Source organism: Camellia sinensis, chromosome 13 (assembly GCF_055761805.1).
Source record: "Camellia sinensis isolate YWXY chromosome 13, ASM5576180v1, whole genome shotgun sequence".
NCBI lineage: Eukaryota > Viridiplantae > Streptophyta > Magnoliopsida > Ericales > Theaceae > Camellia > Camellia sinensis.
Window position 1 is genome coordinate 4,058,041 of NC_138973.1, and position 13,809 is coordinate 4,071,849.

Genomic DNA, 13,809 nt, shown 5'->3' on the forward strand with positions numbered 1-13,809 from the left:
TTGACTTGTTATCTTTTATTCTTCCTATTTATCAAAAAAAAAAAAAACTTTTATTCTTCCTGCTTATTAGGTATTCACTTGTCTAAGAGTAAGCTTTTTTAAAAGAAAGATACTAAAACCTATCTTTATCAATCAATCTCACTCATCTTAAAGATGCGACATCACATCCAATTTGGGCTCTTATACATACTGCCTTCAGCGAGAATTCAATGTAAGTTTGCTTCTAGCATTATGTTAAGAGTTCCATCCTTCCTTGCTTTGGTTTTATTTCTTATCAATTATTTGCATGCATTTTTTGGGCTCTTATACAAACTGCCTTCAGCGAGAATTCAATGTAAGTTTGCTTCTAGCATTATGTTAAGAGTTCCATCCTTCCTTGCTTTGGTTTTATTTCTTATCAATTATTTGCATGCATTTTTTGTCTTTTATTTTTTCGACAGTCCATTTTTCTGGCACTCTATTAGTTCTATCCTGACTACTTTAGTTTTATTTTTAGTCAATCAGTTCTACACTTTGTAAACCTTTGGACATAACCATGCAACTTCCTAACTGCTCTGCGTAGAATTGATATTGTATACTTTTGGACATCCCTAAAATCACAAAATTTATTACTTCATTATAATTACTAAAAATGTAGTTGTTAAAAATACCTTAAAAACAACAGCTAGAGGGGAGAGAACAGGAGAATAATTACTATCATACTCCAAATTAGTGTCATTTAGTCACTAGGAGAGAATTAGAACATCACATCAACTCTTTGTCAATTGGAGATGCTAAATTTTGGAAAAACAACGGTTCATTGGATTCCTGGTCATCCTTTGATATACATTAATAATGAGCCCACATGAAAATTTGCATAATAGTTAAAAGGGTTTTGGGAAATGGATTGACCTTTATTCTTCTCTTTTTTTATAGCTATCATGAAGCCTGAATGATAGGGGGAGAAAATAAGACTGAAGAGTATCTGTCTATGGTGTGTGTGGGTATGAGTATGGGTTTGTGTAAATGTGTGAGTTGGATATGGAAATTGGAACTTGAAATGATATATTGGAATTGGGCTGGATCACTGTTGTAATGAAATGGCAAGGAAATGCTTATGATCATATTAAAATGGAATGTTGATTGACATACATAGTGAGATATGAAGATTTAATATGTTTTTCCCATACCTTGCACACTTAGACATGTCACCATACTGATGTTTACTTTTGCTAGAATTATTCTACTGCGCACATTTTCCTCACACCTACAGTTTAGAGAGAGGAAACTGAGGCCTAGACTAGACCGCATAAAGAGATGCATTTGTTTTTGGACATTCTTTTTATTTTTTGTGTAGCTGACTTTAACATGGATTATGTTTTTGATGAAAACAGGTTTTTTGAGCATCTTTCTTGGATAGAATGGATTGTATGATGGAATATGGAGATGAATGCTTGGAACATTCAACATTTGGGTATTATGGCATGCAGTATATGGAGGTTGCTTCTTTCCTTTTTGATATCCTTGATAACACATGTTAGTATAGTTGTGGAAAGATTTGGAGCTTGATTTACGAACATTTGTTTGGGAAAACATTTTGTAAAAACTTTACTTTGAAGCTTTGTTTTTTTGGTAATTATTATTTCAAAGTATACATTTTGAATTTTATTTGTATTAGAACTTGCGGATTCGTATGATAACTATAGTGGAGGTTGAGATAATGCCTCTTACCTCATTTGGTTGCTTCTGTGCAAGTCAGGGGCCTTGAACTTTGCCCAAATGAGTTCCAGCGCGATGCTGGTGCAAATTGTTGACAAAAATGAAGCCAAAATCATTTTTTTCCCCTTTTCACTTTGGTGCTTGAGCATCGGTCTGCTACTTTGTGCAGTTTTGCCCTATTTTTGACTGGTGCTGGTGGGTAAGCAGGTGGAGGACGGGAAGGGGTGGCAGCTGGTGACTGGCAGAATTGAGTTGCAGCTGGATGGGGTGGGTGTGGAGAGTTTGGTTTAAAATTCTAAGAATTTTTTGTACTTAAATGGTAATTTAGTTTGGGGTAAAATTGTGCAGAATGTAAAGATTAAGTGGTGTGTAAATAAAGGGTCATCTTTTATGGAGAAATATCTTCAATGACTCCATGAGGAAAAGCTAATTTTTAACAGGATAGAGATTTTCATAGCTTGAGAAACCAAACAGGAAAAGGAAAAAGAAAGAAAAATTGAAAAAGAAAAAAAAAAAGCAAAAGAATTTCAAATTAAAAGAAGAAGAAAGAGTGGAGGAAAATTTGTGAACCTCATTCAACTGATGTGGAAGTGAATATATATAGATTCCCCTTCACATCAAAATGACAAGTAATAGAATGTTCTGATTGGATGTTTTACAAAAATTGTTTCTATATTTTACTTATTTTAGACATTCCAAGAAATTATTTATATTTCTAATTTATTTTTTTTCAACGATTTTAAAGACTTTATCTACAACTTGCATACTGTCGACTCTCCTTGCAAGTTGCACATCAGGTCTACCAATTCACAAGTAAAATTCTACAAAACTCCCAACCAACTAAGCAAGAAATCTTTTAGTAATTTGTGTCTTTCCATTGAATGTTAAATGGAAGTGAATTTGGGAGTTTCCCACTACCACAAAGCCAAAGAAGGCCTGGGCTTATTGTTTATAAATCAAATGAAAAGGATTTCTATGTACATATATATAATCCAAAGAAAATAAGAAAATCTAAAATAAATTGACGCACATGATTTGTGCAGAAGACCAAATGTCAGAACCCTATTTCTTTTTTATTTATTTATTTATTTTTTTGGTATATCAACTATTACGAGGGTGAGGATGACGGTGCAGGCCCTGCCGATGTCTTGCAGATAGGGCACCAATTCTTCAGCCGCAGCCACTGGTTTATGCACGACATATGAAACCCATGCTCGCATCCCAATCTTCCAACTTCATCTCCAATGGCGTACTCTTCCTGTAAAACAGACGTGTCACTAGCGATACCATCACAAAAATAAATAAAATAAAATAAAACAAGAAAGAATTTCAACAGAGAAGGGATGGATGGGTTGTTGCACTTCATCCAGACATCATTTGGATTCCATTAGTAATGAGGATTCAGAATATCAGACATTGATAAAGATTGATTCTTTGGGATCCTTCCTTTCTTCAAACAGAAGGAACGAAGACAGAATATCAAATTTGGTTTATTTTATGTTGCTTCGTATTTAAGTCTACTAGTTTCGTCATTATTTATAACCGTTCTTTACTTGGGCAGCTGAAATCTTTCTATTCCATGCATATTTGTTCCTAAATGGATAACGAGGATGGACCAGCAGTTGTCAGATGGTTATGACACCCTATCTTTAGAGATAAAGAACAACTGCTGCAAAACAACAGTTTTAAACCAAATTGGGTCACACAAGTGCAAGTGCATGAGGGTCAGGCAGGCTGCGGCCCCCACTACATCCAGCAAGCCTTCCCAACGAATATTAGAAAGTTGCAGGTGAGGTGAATTACAGACAAAAGAATCAGTTGATTCAAGAAAACTTAGTAATCATAGGAACAAGACCTGACAAATACTGCATTTGGTATCATCTTCATCTCCATCCTCACTGCATCCCATGGTTCCTTCTTCGGGAGTAGTAGTCTGATAGATGCTTCTCTTAAGACATTTTAATAGTGCTTCTTCTGACAGTGCTGTGCTCACGTTACCCATCTTCTCTTCTAGGGCCAACAATTCCTGTTAAAAGCAAAATATCATATAATAGAAACAGAAAATACATTCATTATAAAAAATGGTTTCCCTCTCTCAAATGCGCCAGACAAACCATTTTTTACATATTTACAAGAGGTGTTGTCGACAGTACATGAGTCAAAGGAATTACAGCTATCAAGATGAGCTGCTCCAAAAAAATAAAACCATAAGCACAAAGAAAAGTCCAAAAGAACCAGACTTGTATATTCTAAAAACCTACGAAGCATGGATACAGATGTGGTACATTGAATTAAAAAAGAAAGTGAGAAAAAAAAAGCTTTTATTATAATGTTATATACATGAGCTCAAACTATTCTTTACGAATTGGATATTAGTTTAAGAGCCAATGCATTAATTTTATACAATCTGAAAAAATAGGAAACTACTTTAATCTTACTATTTTCTTTTTGGGTAAGAAATAAGAAAATATTGAGAAATTATTATTGTATTTATTCTAATAATTATACCCTATAATACTATACAAAATTATTACAATCTCAATTTCATAATAGTTTGGATGTGTCCAGAGTATCAAATACTCCTCAAAATTAACATATAAGTATAGACTATGTTTATGAAGTATCGGATATGTATCCGCGAACCGAAGAGTAGCAGTATCTGATATGACTCCCTTTTAGAAGTATCGTCATAGTTGGAAACAATTCCGAAGCATCAAGTCGAAGAACTATAATAGAAGAATGACAAACCTCATATGACATGTTATCAATGTCCAGTCTCATGTCTCTATGCTGATCATAGAAGCCAAAGCCACCGAGTAATAAATTTGTCTCAAGAGCAAGTAATTCCTGCACGACAAAGAACCAGGGTTAACAAGCAAATGACCAATATGGAGAACTCAAGAACTGAAAAACCCAATGACCAAGTACCGCATATGTTATCTCCTCATCTTGTTCCATCCTCTCGAGCGTGGATAATACCTGCACATGGCAAGAGAATCGTAAACAAACCATTTTTATAACAAAATAAATAAATAAATAACAAAGTGACTTTTTTTTTTTTTTTTTGCCTCTTCCTTCCCTCTCTGCAATGTATAATAGTATGAAAGGATATATAATTCATGCCAATTTTAAACTACAAACAATATACCTCAGTAATCCCATCCATGTTATATCGCGGCAAGCCATCATCATGGCTAAAAGAAGTGGAACGACTTGAAGAAGCTTCAGATGAAAACTGATGTGATGAACTCTGAACATCCACAGCAACGGGTAATTCTCGTTGAGGCACTTGTGGGCGTGGGGCGACAACATGGAGCTCCGTTGGTGACAATCTGTTTCCATTTTTTCGGTTAGAAGAAACACTAGCCCTATTGTTCCCATTAACTGACCTCTGAGTCCAAACCGATCCCACACTTTGAGATGAATTTCTGGCTCGTCTTGAATCAGAAATAGAGATGCCATAGGTAGAAGTCGAACTATGATTGTCTTCAGACAATGGTCCAATCGTCTTCTTACCTCGAACAGAGAAACTGCTTTCTATTTCAGGATTTCTCTTTTTCATCATATCCTTTCTTCTAGTAAGGTTTGATTCAGATAACGAACAACCTGAGGTGACAGCATCGGATGTTGAGTTGCATCGATTATTTCTCAAACCATACTTGCTCGCACTAGCACTGTTTCTTGGCCCTGGGCAGGGGCTTTTAGATGCCAATGGAACAGCAGGACCCAATGGACTATCTCGGGAATCTATCGCCGATTTCGGCCGAAATACCTTCGGAGGTCTACTATTTGATGCTATACTAGAGCTCCCTACTTCAATTGATCTAACTTTGCCAGACTCGGTACCAATCTGAGCCCTTCCAGGTGAGGAGACAACATCTGACCCAACTGGCCCATCCCGAACACTACTAGTTTCAGATGAATCTGTTTCCAATTGAGAAGATAGCTTTTTCTGGGATACCTGAAAAGATTTTCTTGTGTTGGGTACCACAGAACAAGTCCCAGAGGAACTTCCAATTATCTCCTTGCCACTTGAAGCTTGGAAAGGCGGCCTTGTTGATTTGGACTTTTCAGATAATCCACTTTGTTCACTTTTGGTATGCTTAAGTCTGCCTTTGCATCCACGTCGATTGCAAAATTGAGCATTTGTATCCTTGCTTTCTGCTGCATCTCTCAAAACAAGACCAGATCGCTTCCTGGGGACAACAAGACCATCAACAGCTCTTTTACCAGAATACTCTTCCATTTATACTAGCATATGCTCTATATATCTGTAACAGTGATATGTGCAAATTGTCAAGACCTTCAGAAACAGTACTAAATTTCAACTTTTATTCTGAAAACAAAATATTACGACCTTACATTTTTCATAATGCTACAAGTAAATTAGTTCAAGAAGACCCTAAATGAAAGCATGCCTAGTTGAATTGTCATAGTGACTATCATTCCTGGAAATTTGAAATATGTCAGAAAGAATTAATTAGCTACATAAATAATATTAAATTTATACTAAGAACTCAAGGGCTATACCACTGAGCTATTTGTTTCAGATAATGAACATTGTAAACTCTACCCTTGTAAGAAGATAAGCCAAGTAAACAGCCTAGCAATCTAGCGTGTACAGAAACCCTTAAAACTTGTGATCAAGAGAGATGTAAAAGGCTTGATGCTATAAGAAAGTAAAGCTTCATAAACAGGAGAAATTAAACACTGATTGAAACTTGGAAAGAAATCTAGACACGCAAATTCATATGTCACCATCCATAATTGCACTTTCACATTGACATATCATTCTTGTTAGAACACAAGTTATGACTAATAAATTGACCGTTTCAAATGGTCAATCTAGTAAAACTACCAAACTATAAATCACACACTAACTTAACAAAGATACACTATTGCTCCTAAAATATTTCTTTCACTCCATCTTTTTTATAAAATTGTCAGTGACAGAAATTCCCCTGCTTCTAAAATTGACTGTTCAGTGCAGAAGAGAGACACTGTAGTGGATTGACCATTTGAAACGGTCAATTTATTAGCAAAGTTCAAAGGACGAGTTAGTTTTTTGTTTTGCCTTCTTCATATACACTAAACTTTATTCATGATCCCTCTTTATAAAAACCATTTTGGTAGGATGGAAAGGAGGGGAGAAGGGAAGTAAGTAACCTATGCTAGGGAATGGGGATCTCTGCCTTTAAAATTCACTATATTATAACCTTAATAAAAAAAAAAGGCTAAGGAAGAAGTGCTAGGACAAAATGATAAATTCATAAACTTTAAGAACCAACCAACTCTAATGTCCATAAACTCAAGTCAGTATAGATACATGTGTTATATTTGCTGGATTTCAGCTGGAACTACTACTGCTAGACTTCCAAAAAACTATTATTTCTTAAAATAAGACCAGACACTGATGCAAACTTCATACCTTTATGACATGACTTGAATAAGCTTAGAGGGAACATAAATTCAAAATTCACAAACTTCCACAAGGTTGATAATTATTGAAACATTACCAATATTGTATCTATTATTCCATGACAATAATAAATTTAAAATTATCCATTCGATACTCAATTCCTCGACTTTCTTGTCTAAAGATTGATTCCAATGCTGCTCAACCCCAGAATTATTATGCATCACTAAAAGGTTTGGACATACTTCCCTCCATCCCATTTTATCTGTCAATCTTTCTATTTTGGGGTGTATCAAAAAGATTGTCCACTTTGAAAAGTCAAAGCATAAAATGTGTAATTTTCTAGAACTATTCCTTATAAATACTTCCCACTTTTAAAAGTGGAAAATATAGGGAAATTGTTGAAAATAATGTCTTTGAATTTGAATTTCAATGCATTTATTGCATGTTGGTATCCATTTCGTGGGAAATAAAAGGGCAATTGTTGAAAATAGTCTTTCTGAATTTTAATGTACGTATTGGAATCCGAAAATGGACAAACAAAATGGGACAAAGGGAGCATGTAACAACACAGGATGTTATTACTACAGCTGCAGACCCTCCTATAGTTTCAAAATTATATAGTAAGAAGGATTTCTCCTTCCAGAAAGCTACGCAAATGGTAAGGTCAATGAAAGATTCCACAAAAGAACTAATATCAGGCACTTGCGTGCACAATATATGAGTTGTAAGAACCTCCATTCTCCCAAAGCAATGGCCATAAGGAGCGTTTTTTCTAATGAGTGTCAGTGGAACAACATAATTCCTTATAAGTTCCAAGCCAAAATGAATTCAAACCATGTAAAGAACGACAATAATCAATTACCATGCATACCAACATTAGCTTGTGTATAATTATCATGATTTTCATGTTAAAAAAAATAAATAAATTGTATTATCAGGGTTGAGTCTTAACACTAGAAAAAAGTTGAGAAGCATTCAATTCTCAATCGATGATTTGGTTGGATACAATTCTCAATTGATGATTCATCTAAACATGCTGCACATAATTATTTTTTTCTTTTTTCTTCTCCCCTGTTTGTGGAAAGACTATGTAGGAATATTTAAGTTCTGCCATGAATTACCATAAAAAAAGTATGAAACAACAAACACAAACCAAGCACACCATAGAGAAAAGTACAGGTAACAAACCCGAACCATAGCCCAGCAGCAATACAAGACATCAAAACAACAGACAAAGTAAAAGAGTGTGTTCTTGTGTGTGTCCATTATTTGCACACAAACAAAACTTCAAATATCTATATATATACAAAAGAACAAGGATCCATTTAATATATATATATATATATATGTGTGTGTGTGTGTGGCAAACAGCCATTTAATTGCATGTTTAATGTTTAATTCAATTTGAAAAAAAAAAAATTAATTCAAAACAAACAAGCCCGTGTAATTGCATGTTCAATTAAATTCAGATATTGGCCCCAAAAAGAATTTATTAATTAAAAACAAACAAGCCCATGTAATTGCATGTTTAATTCAATCGCAAAATAATAATAATAATAATAATAATAATTAAAAAACAAACAATCCAACAAATTCAAACGGATGATCAAGATTGAGACAAGCACAACATTATCAGAAACAACATAAGCATCAGAATTGCATATACCTTCAATCACCCACATATGACAACTCAGAAAAGAATAAGAAGATTGAAAAAGAAAGAAGAAAGATAGGAGAAAGAAAGCAGATGATGTAGAAAAGACCCAAAGGGCCAAAGACCCATAAGTTTTCAACCAAACAAAGAGTCAAATATGGGTTTTCTTTACCCTTTATATATTGATAAATACAGCTTTTCACTTTCTATTAATAACGAAACGCTTTCTCCGCAATTCAAGCCGTCAAAAAGCTGAAGAAAGACTATCTCTTCCCATAATTTTCTACCCCAATTATATCCATTTATACCAAAATTGAATCAAGAAAAATAAATAATATTAAGTTGGGTTTCCAAAATTGATAGAGAAAATCAATTTTCATGACGACCCAGTACTCGATTATTAAACAAAAAAATATATTATATATATGGGTTAAGAAAATACAATAAAGGAAAACGGAAATTTTTTTTTTTTTTTTGAATGATGAGAGACAAAGGTAGTATTGATTGAAGTGAATTCGTTGGGAATATTGTTGTTCTCTACCTTTTTGATCACTTCTGGTTCTCCTTGGTTATTCTTGAAAAGTAAAGAGGTTCGCTTGGAAGAAATGAGTTGTAGAGAGAGAAGAGAGAGGAGGGAGGAGAGAGACGTGTTGCGAACGTAGGCAAGCAATGTAAAACTCGAGGCTTTGGACAAGAATAATTCCATCTAATCCATCTATATGAGTTCTAAAAGATGGGGGTTGGGAGCTAAGAATTGCATTCAAATTTGTTGTACATCATATTATCCTTTTTATTTGGTCAAATTTGGTGACCTTTTGATTTGTTTTTTAAAAAAATATTTAAATTTAATTTAAAATTTTTTAAAATGCTAAAATAACTTTTCACTCTCTTATATTTTTCTACAATCTCCAACAACCTCTTATCGCTCGCTCTAATTACTTTCTTCTTATTTTTTTACTATCTTCATTAACTCTAATCACTTCTTGACAACTTTTCAATAAGTGCCTATCACAAATGAATAATATCATCTCATCTGTGTCTACCCTCACTATAGGCACCACGTCTAACCTTCCATTACCATCTTTGAAAATTTAACAAACATGTTTATTTGTTTTAGTTATTGTTGACTTTTTTAATTTTTGAGGGTTAATAGTGTAAATTTAAGTCCACCAGTAAGGATCAATCAGTCCTTATAGAATTTTAATTGCCAATCAATTATCAGACGATTGTGTTGAATTTCTTTTAACCTCAATGAATATGACTTTTACTGATGACTTGTTTTAGGAGAAATTGATAAGAAATAACAAATACAGAACAATTCAGGAACTGAATTTTATTAAGCAAATGAGAACGTACAATGAAGTCACAATGACCCAGCCTCGCAGAGGTTCACAGCAACGACTACTTGAAACTATTCCTAGGAAATAAAGTGCAGTACAGGAATTGAAGTGTTGAAAATGTAAAGAACTGAAAATGTAAAATTGGAAAGAAATATAAAGTAAATAAACTGGTTTCTGGATCTGAGTCTGAGCCTTCCATTTTGGGGCTTTCTCTCCTATTTATACTTTTGAATGGTAACCGTCGAAGTGAACTTACAACCATCGAAGAGTCCTTCTATGATCCCTGATCATGTTCTTTCACAGTTAGTCTCCACTACGACATTCTTACAGTTAGACTTCCCTCTTGAATTTGAATTTGAATTTGTGAGTAATCGTTGGGCCATGTCATTTTGCGCCTTCTAGCTGCTTTAATGCTGCGTAGATCCATTATTACCAATATGAACTACCACGTGTCTATTGCTGATTAGAATTTTGCATTAACTCTCCAAATTACCCTTTACGTGCCACGTGTTAAGTTGGGATTGGCTTATACAAAATATTTAGCCAACAGTTATCAAAATATTTGTGTCTACCAAATGTTTTTTTTTTTTTTTTTCCTTTTTTAAGTCAAAATTGTAATTGTTTTATGTAAACAAAAAAAATTACAAAGAAAATTGACATTGTTGTCAAACAACACCTCACTGTGAGATGTTGGGAACCAAACTTCAAACCATCGGAAGCATTTGAAATTACAACCGCAGTTTGGGTTCGGTTTCCTGAGCTTCCGATTGAACACTATTAGAAGAAAGTCCTATACACGAAAGCTATTGGCAAATCGCTAAAAATCGATTGGAATACAGCAATGGCAACAAGGGAAAAGTTTGCTCGGGTCTGTGTAGAGATAGACCTCAGTAAACCTCTTAAACCAAAATTCATGTTAGAGGGTATGGTCTACAGCATTGAGTACGAATCTTTGCACTCATTTTATTTTCTTTGTGGCAGAATCGACCACCGAAATGAGGCATATAGATTCAAAACCCCAAGTGCTCTATCGACGACGGATAATCTAGCCGTTTCAGTTACCGAAAAATCTGACCCTCAACTTGCGATAGACAATGGTCACCTGCATCAGCAGTGTGAGGAAAACGAAATCTTTGGCCCATGGATGCTAGTGACTAAGCGTAATAAGAGAATAGCCTAACACAAGAGGACCCAAAAGTCTACTAGCACAATTACTAACGCTAACTCTTTTCAGTATTTGGAAGTGGGCCAAGATAGCCATGGAAACATCCACAAGGAAAAAAAAGAATTCTCAACATGCAGGGAAGAAGGCCCAAGGTGAGTCCAGCTCCCTAACTGGCCCAACACTAACTACGGACCCTAAAAAAAAGAACAAGCTAAGGCTACAGCATTACAGAGCTAAGGAATCAAACACACATAGCAAACACCAACCAGTCTGGCAGAAATTGGGGGGAAGTTCAAATTCACACACCAAGGATCTGCACACAGAGAACCTATCTCGTGATCAAGTCAAGGTGACAACTCATATCAGTGCAAATCAATTACAATAGAGCTCTGCTGACATGATCTATACGTTAGAGACCACCCCAGCTCTAGAAGACTCTATTATGGTTGAAGTTAACCCATCTCCTACACCAACTCACTTACCGAAATCAACCCTTGCTTAAAACCCCATCAATCCCTTATACTCAGATCGAGAACCTTCAGACCCAGGGGAAATAAACAATGGAAGGGGAACACCACAAGACCCCGAAGGAATCGTTACCAGAGGTGAACGAACATCGGAACTAGAAGGACAATGTGAGCTTATTGTTAGAACTAGGGAGAGAAACAACTCACCTAGTCGCTTTCGTCTGGTGGATCGAATAACTCCGAATGACAATCGCCCTAAATTGAGAGGCTCAACACCAGAATCCACTACACTCGATCCAGCTAGCCTCCATGAGGTCAGCAGAGGCAGATCGGCGACGGATTCGCACCATTGTTAGAGACTTGGTATCTGACTCTCCCCTTCAATACCCCTCTATGGACTTATTAAAACATCTTTTTTGGAATTGCAGCGGAGCCGAAAATAACAATTTCAAAAGAAATTTTGTGGAAATTATCCGCACCCACAAACCTGAAATCATCATCCTTATGGAGACTAAAGTGCCCTTCAGCACCATGGGAAATTTCTTTAACCGTTTGGGCTTCATAACCTCAACCATCATAGACCCTATTGGTAGAGTATGAGGGATTTGGATCATCTGGGACACCAAACCATGTAAATGTTAGAGCCTCATCAGTCAGTCCGCAGGCCATTCATGCAACTATCCATAAAGAGGACTTTGAAGAGTAGGTTCTTGCTGCTGTCTATGCAAGTCCAAACCCAATTATGAGAGAAAACTTATGGGATGAACTAGAAGAGGTGGCAGAAACCATGACCAGACCATGGTTGGTAGCTGGGGATTTCAACGATTATGCAAGCCAGGGAGAAAGAAGAAGCTTCATAAAAACTTCATCCTCTACCCAAACTCAGAAGTTCTTAGAAATGATCAACAACTGTAATCTAATTGATTTGGGTAGCTCCGAACCCAAGATGACATAGACTAACAATAGACAAGGTTTGACTAATACTATGGAGAGACTTGATAGAGCCCTGAGCAACCCTGAATGGAGAACAATGTTTCCAGAAGCCACGGTGAGAGTCCTTCCTTGCACATACTCAGATCACTCCCCCCTATTGGTGTACACCTAAGGTATGCATACTCTTAATCCCTCTTAGAGGCCTTTCAGATTTGAGGCTGCTTGGATCTCTCATCCTGGCTTTCTTGATATTATTAACTCTTCCTGGACTAATATGCACAACAACCTCCTTGATTCTACTGCTGAATTCACTCGTAGAGTGACAGAGTGGAACAAAGAGGTTTTTGGCAACATATTTAAGAGGAAAAGACACCTTCTTGCTAGAATTGAGGGCATTCAAAAAACTTTAGCTAACAACTTCTCCCACAATCTCCACGTCCTTGAGCAAGAACTTTTAAAGCAATATAATGTTACTTTACTTCAAGAGGAAACTCTTTGGTTTCAAAAATCTAGAGCCAAACGCATCACTTTTGGTGACAGAAATACCAAGTTTTTCCATATTTCCACTATCACCAAGAGAAGGAAAACCAAAATCAATGCCCTTAAAGACTCTGCTGGTACTTGGCACATTGAGACTAATGAGATCAAAGCTGTCATCCTTGATTATTTTCAAAACCTTTTTAATTATGAAGATGTTATCCAACTGGACCACTGTAATAACCTAGCTTCAACATATTTGACTTATGATGATAACACTGGGATCCTTAAACCCATTTCCCATGCAGAAATCCTTAGGGCTTTCAAAGCCATTGGTTCTTTTAAAGCTCCTCGGAAAGATGGCCTGCAAGCCATCTTTTATAAGACTTACTGGAATTCTATAGGGTAGTCTGTTTGTGAGTTTGTTAATTACTGCTTCCACCACAATAATGTGCCTTCTGAGGTCAATAAAACCTTAATAGTGTTAATCCCCAAGGTTAATAATCTTGAAACCATCACATAATTTCGACCCATTAGCCCGTGTAATGTTACTTAAAAGATTATAACCAAGATTATTGTGAGAAGAATTAGACCCTTTTTAGACAACATTGTCTCTCCTAATCAAAGCAGTTTTATCCCTAGTAGAAACACGACTG

The 13,809-nt window shown here is 35.7% G+C and overlaps 2 protein-coding genes across 6 annotated transcripts; one reads left to right on the forward strand and one right to left on the reverse strand.

Annotated features, from left to right (window-relative positions):
* Positions 1-2,552: 2,552 nt before the first annotated feature.
* Positions 2,553-9,794, reverse strand: LOC114311219 (uncharacterized). Of its 5 annotated transcripts, none has more exons than XM_028257304.2 (7): positions 9,313-9,794; positions 6,061-6,146; positions 4,847-5,969; positions 4,627-4,677; positions 4,447-4,545; positions 3,554-3,724; positions 2,553-2,956 (listed from the first exon to the last, which is right to left on the reverse strand). In XM_028257304.2, the coding sequence occupies exons 3-7, from the start codon at positions 5,942-5,944 to the stop codon at positions 2,807-2,809; spliced, it is 1,569 nt and encodes a 522-aa protein (XP_028113105.1). In that variant the 5' UTR covers positions 5,945-5,969; positions 6,061-6,146; positions 9,313-9,794; the 3' UTR covers positions 2,553-2,806. The 5 variants fall into 5 exon arrangements, with proteins under 5 accessions (XP_028113105.1, XP_082758993.1, XP_082758994.1 ...); XM_082902867.1 differs by having other exon boundaries at positions 8,784-9,324; XM_082902868.1 differs by having other exon boundaries at positions 8,944-9,314.
* Positions 9,795-12,728: 2,934 nt separating this feature from the next.
* On the forward strand, positions 12,729-13,562 carry LOC114311151 (uncharacterized). Its single transcript, XM_028257216.2, has 2 exons — positions 12,729-12,791; positions 12,876-13,562. The coding sequence occupies exons 1-2, from the start codon at positions 12,729-12,731 to the stop codon at positions 13,560-13,562; spliced, it is 750 nt and encodes a 249-aa protein (XP_028113017.2).
* Positions 13,563-13,809: the final 247 nt, after the last annotated feature.

What these genes read in the sequence shown, in the direction of transcription:
- LOC114311219 (XM_028257304.2), bottom strand. Translation starts at nt 5,944, where the DNA reads ATGGAAGAGTATTCTGGTAAAAGAGCTGTTGATGGTCTTGTTGTCCCC. An exon ending in ACATGGATGGGATTACTGAG is followed by an intron (nt 4,678 to 4,846) that starts GTATATTGTTTG and finishes TGCCATGTGCAG; the next exon opens with GTATTATCCACGCTCGAGAG. An exon ending in CCAAATGCAGTATTTGTCAG is followed by an intron (nt 2,957 to 3,553) that starts GTCTTGTTCCTA and finishes TCTGTTTTACAG; the next exon opens with GAAGAGTACGCCATTGGAGA.
- LOC114311151 (XM_028257216.2), top strand. Translation starts at nt 12,729, where the DNA reads ATGGAGAGACTTGATAGAGCCCTGAGCAACCCTGAATGGAGAACAATG. An exon ending in CAATGTTTCCAGAAGCCACG is followed by an intron (nt 12,792 to 12,875) that starts GTGAGAGTCCTT and finishes AATCCCTCTTAG; the next exon opens with AGGCCTTTCAGATTTGAGGC.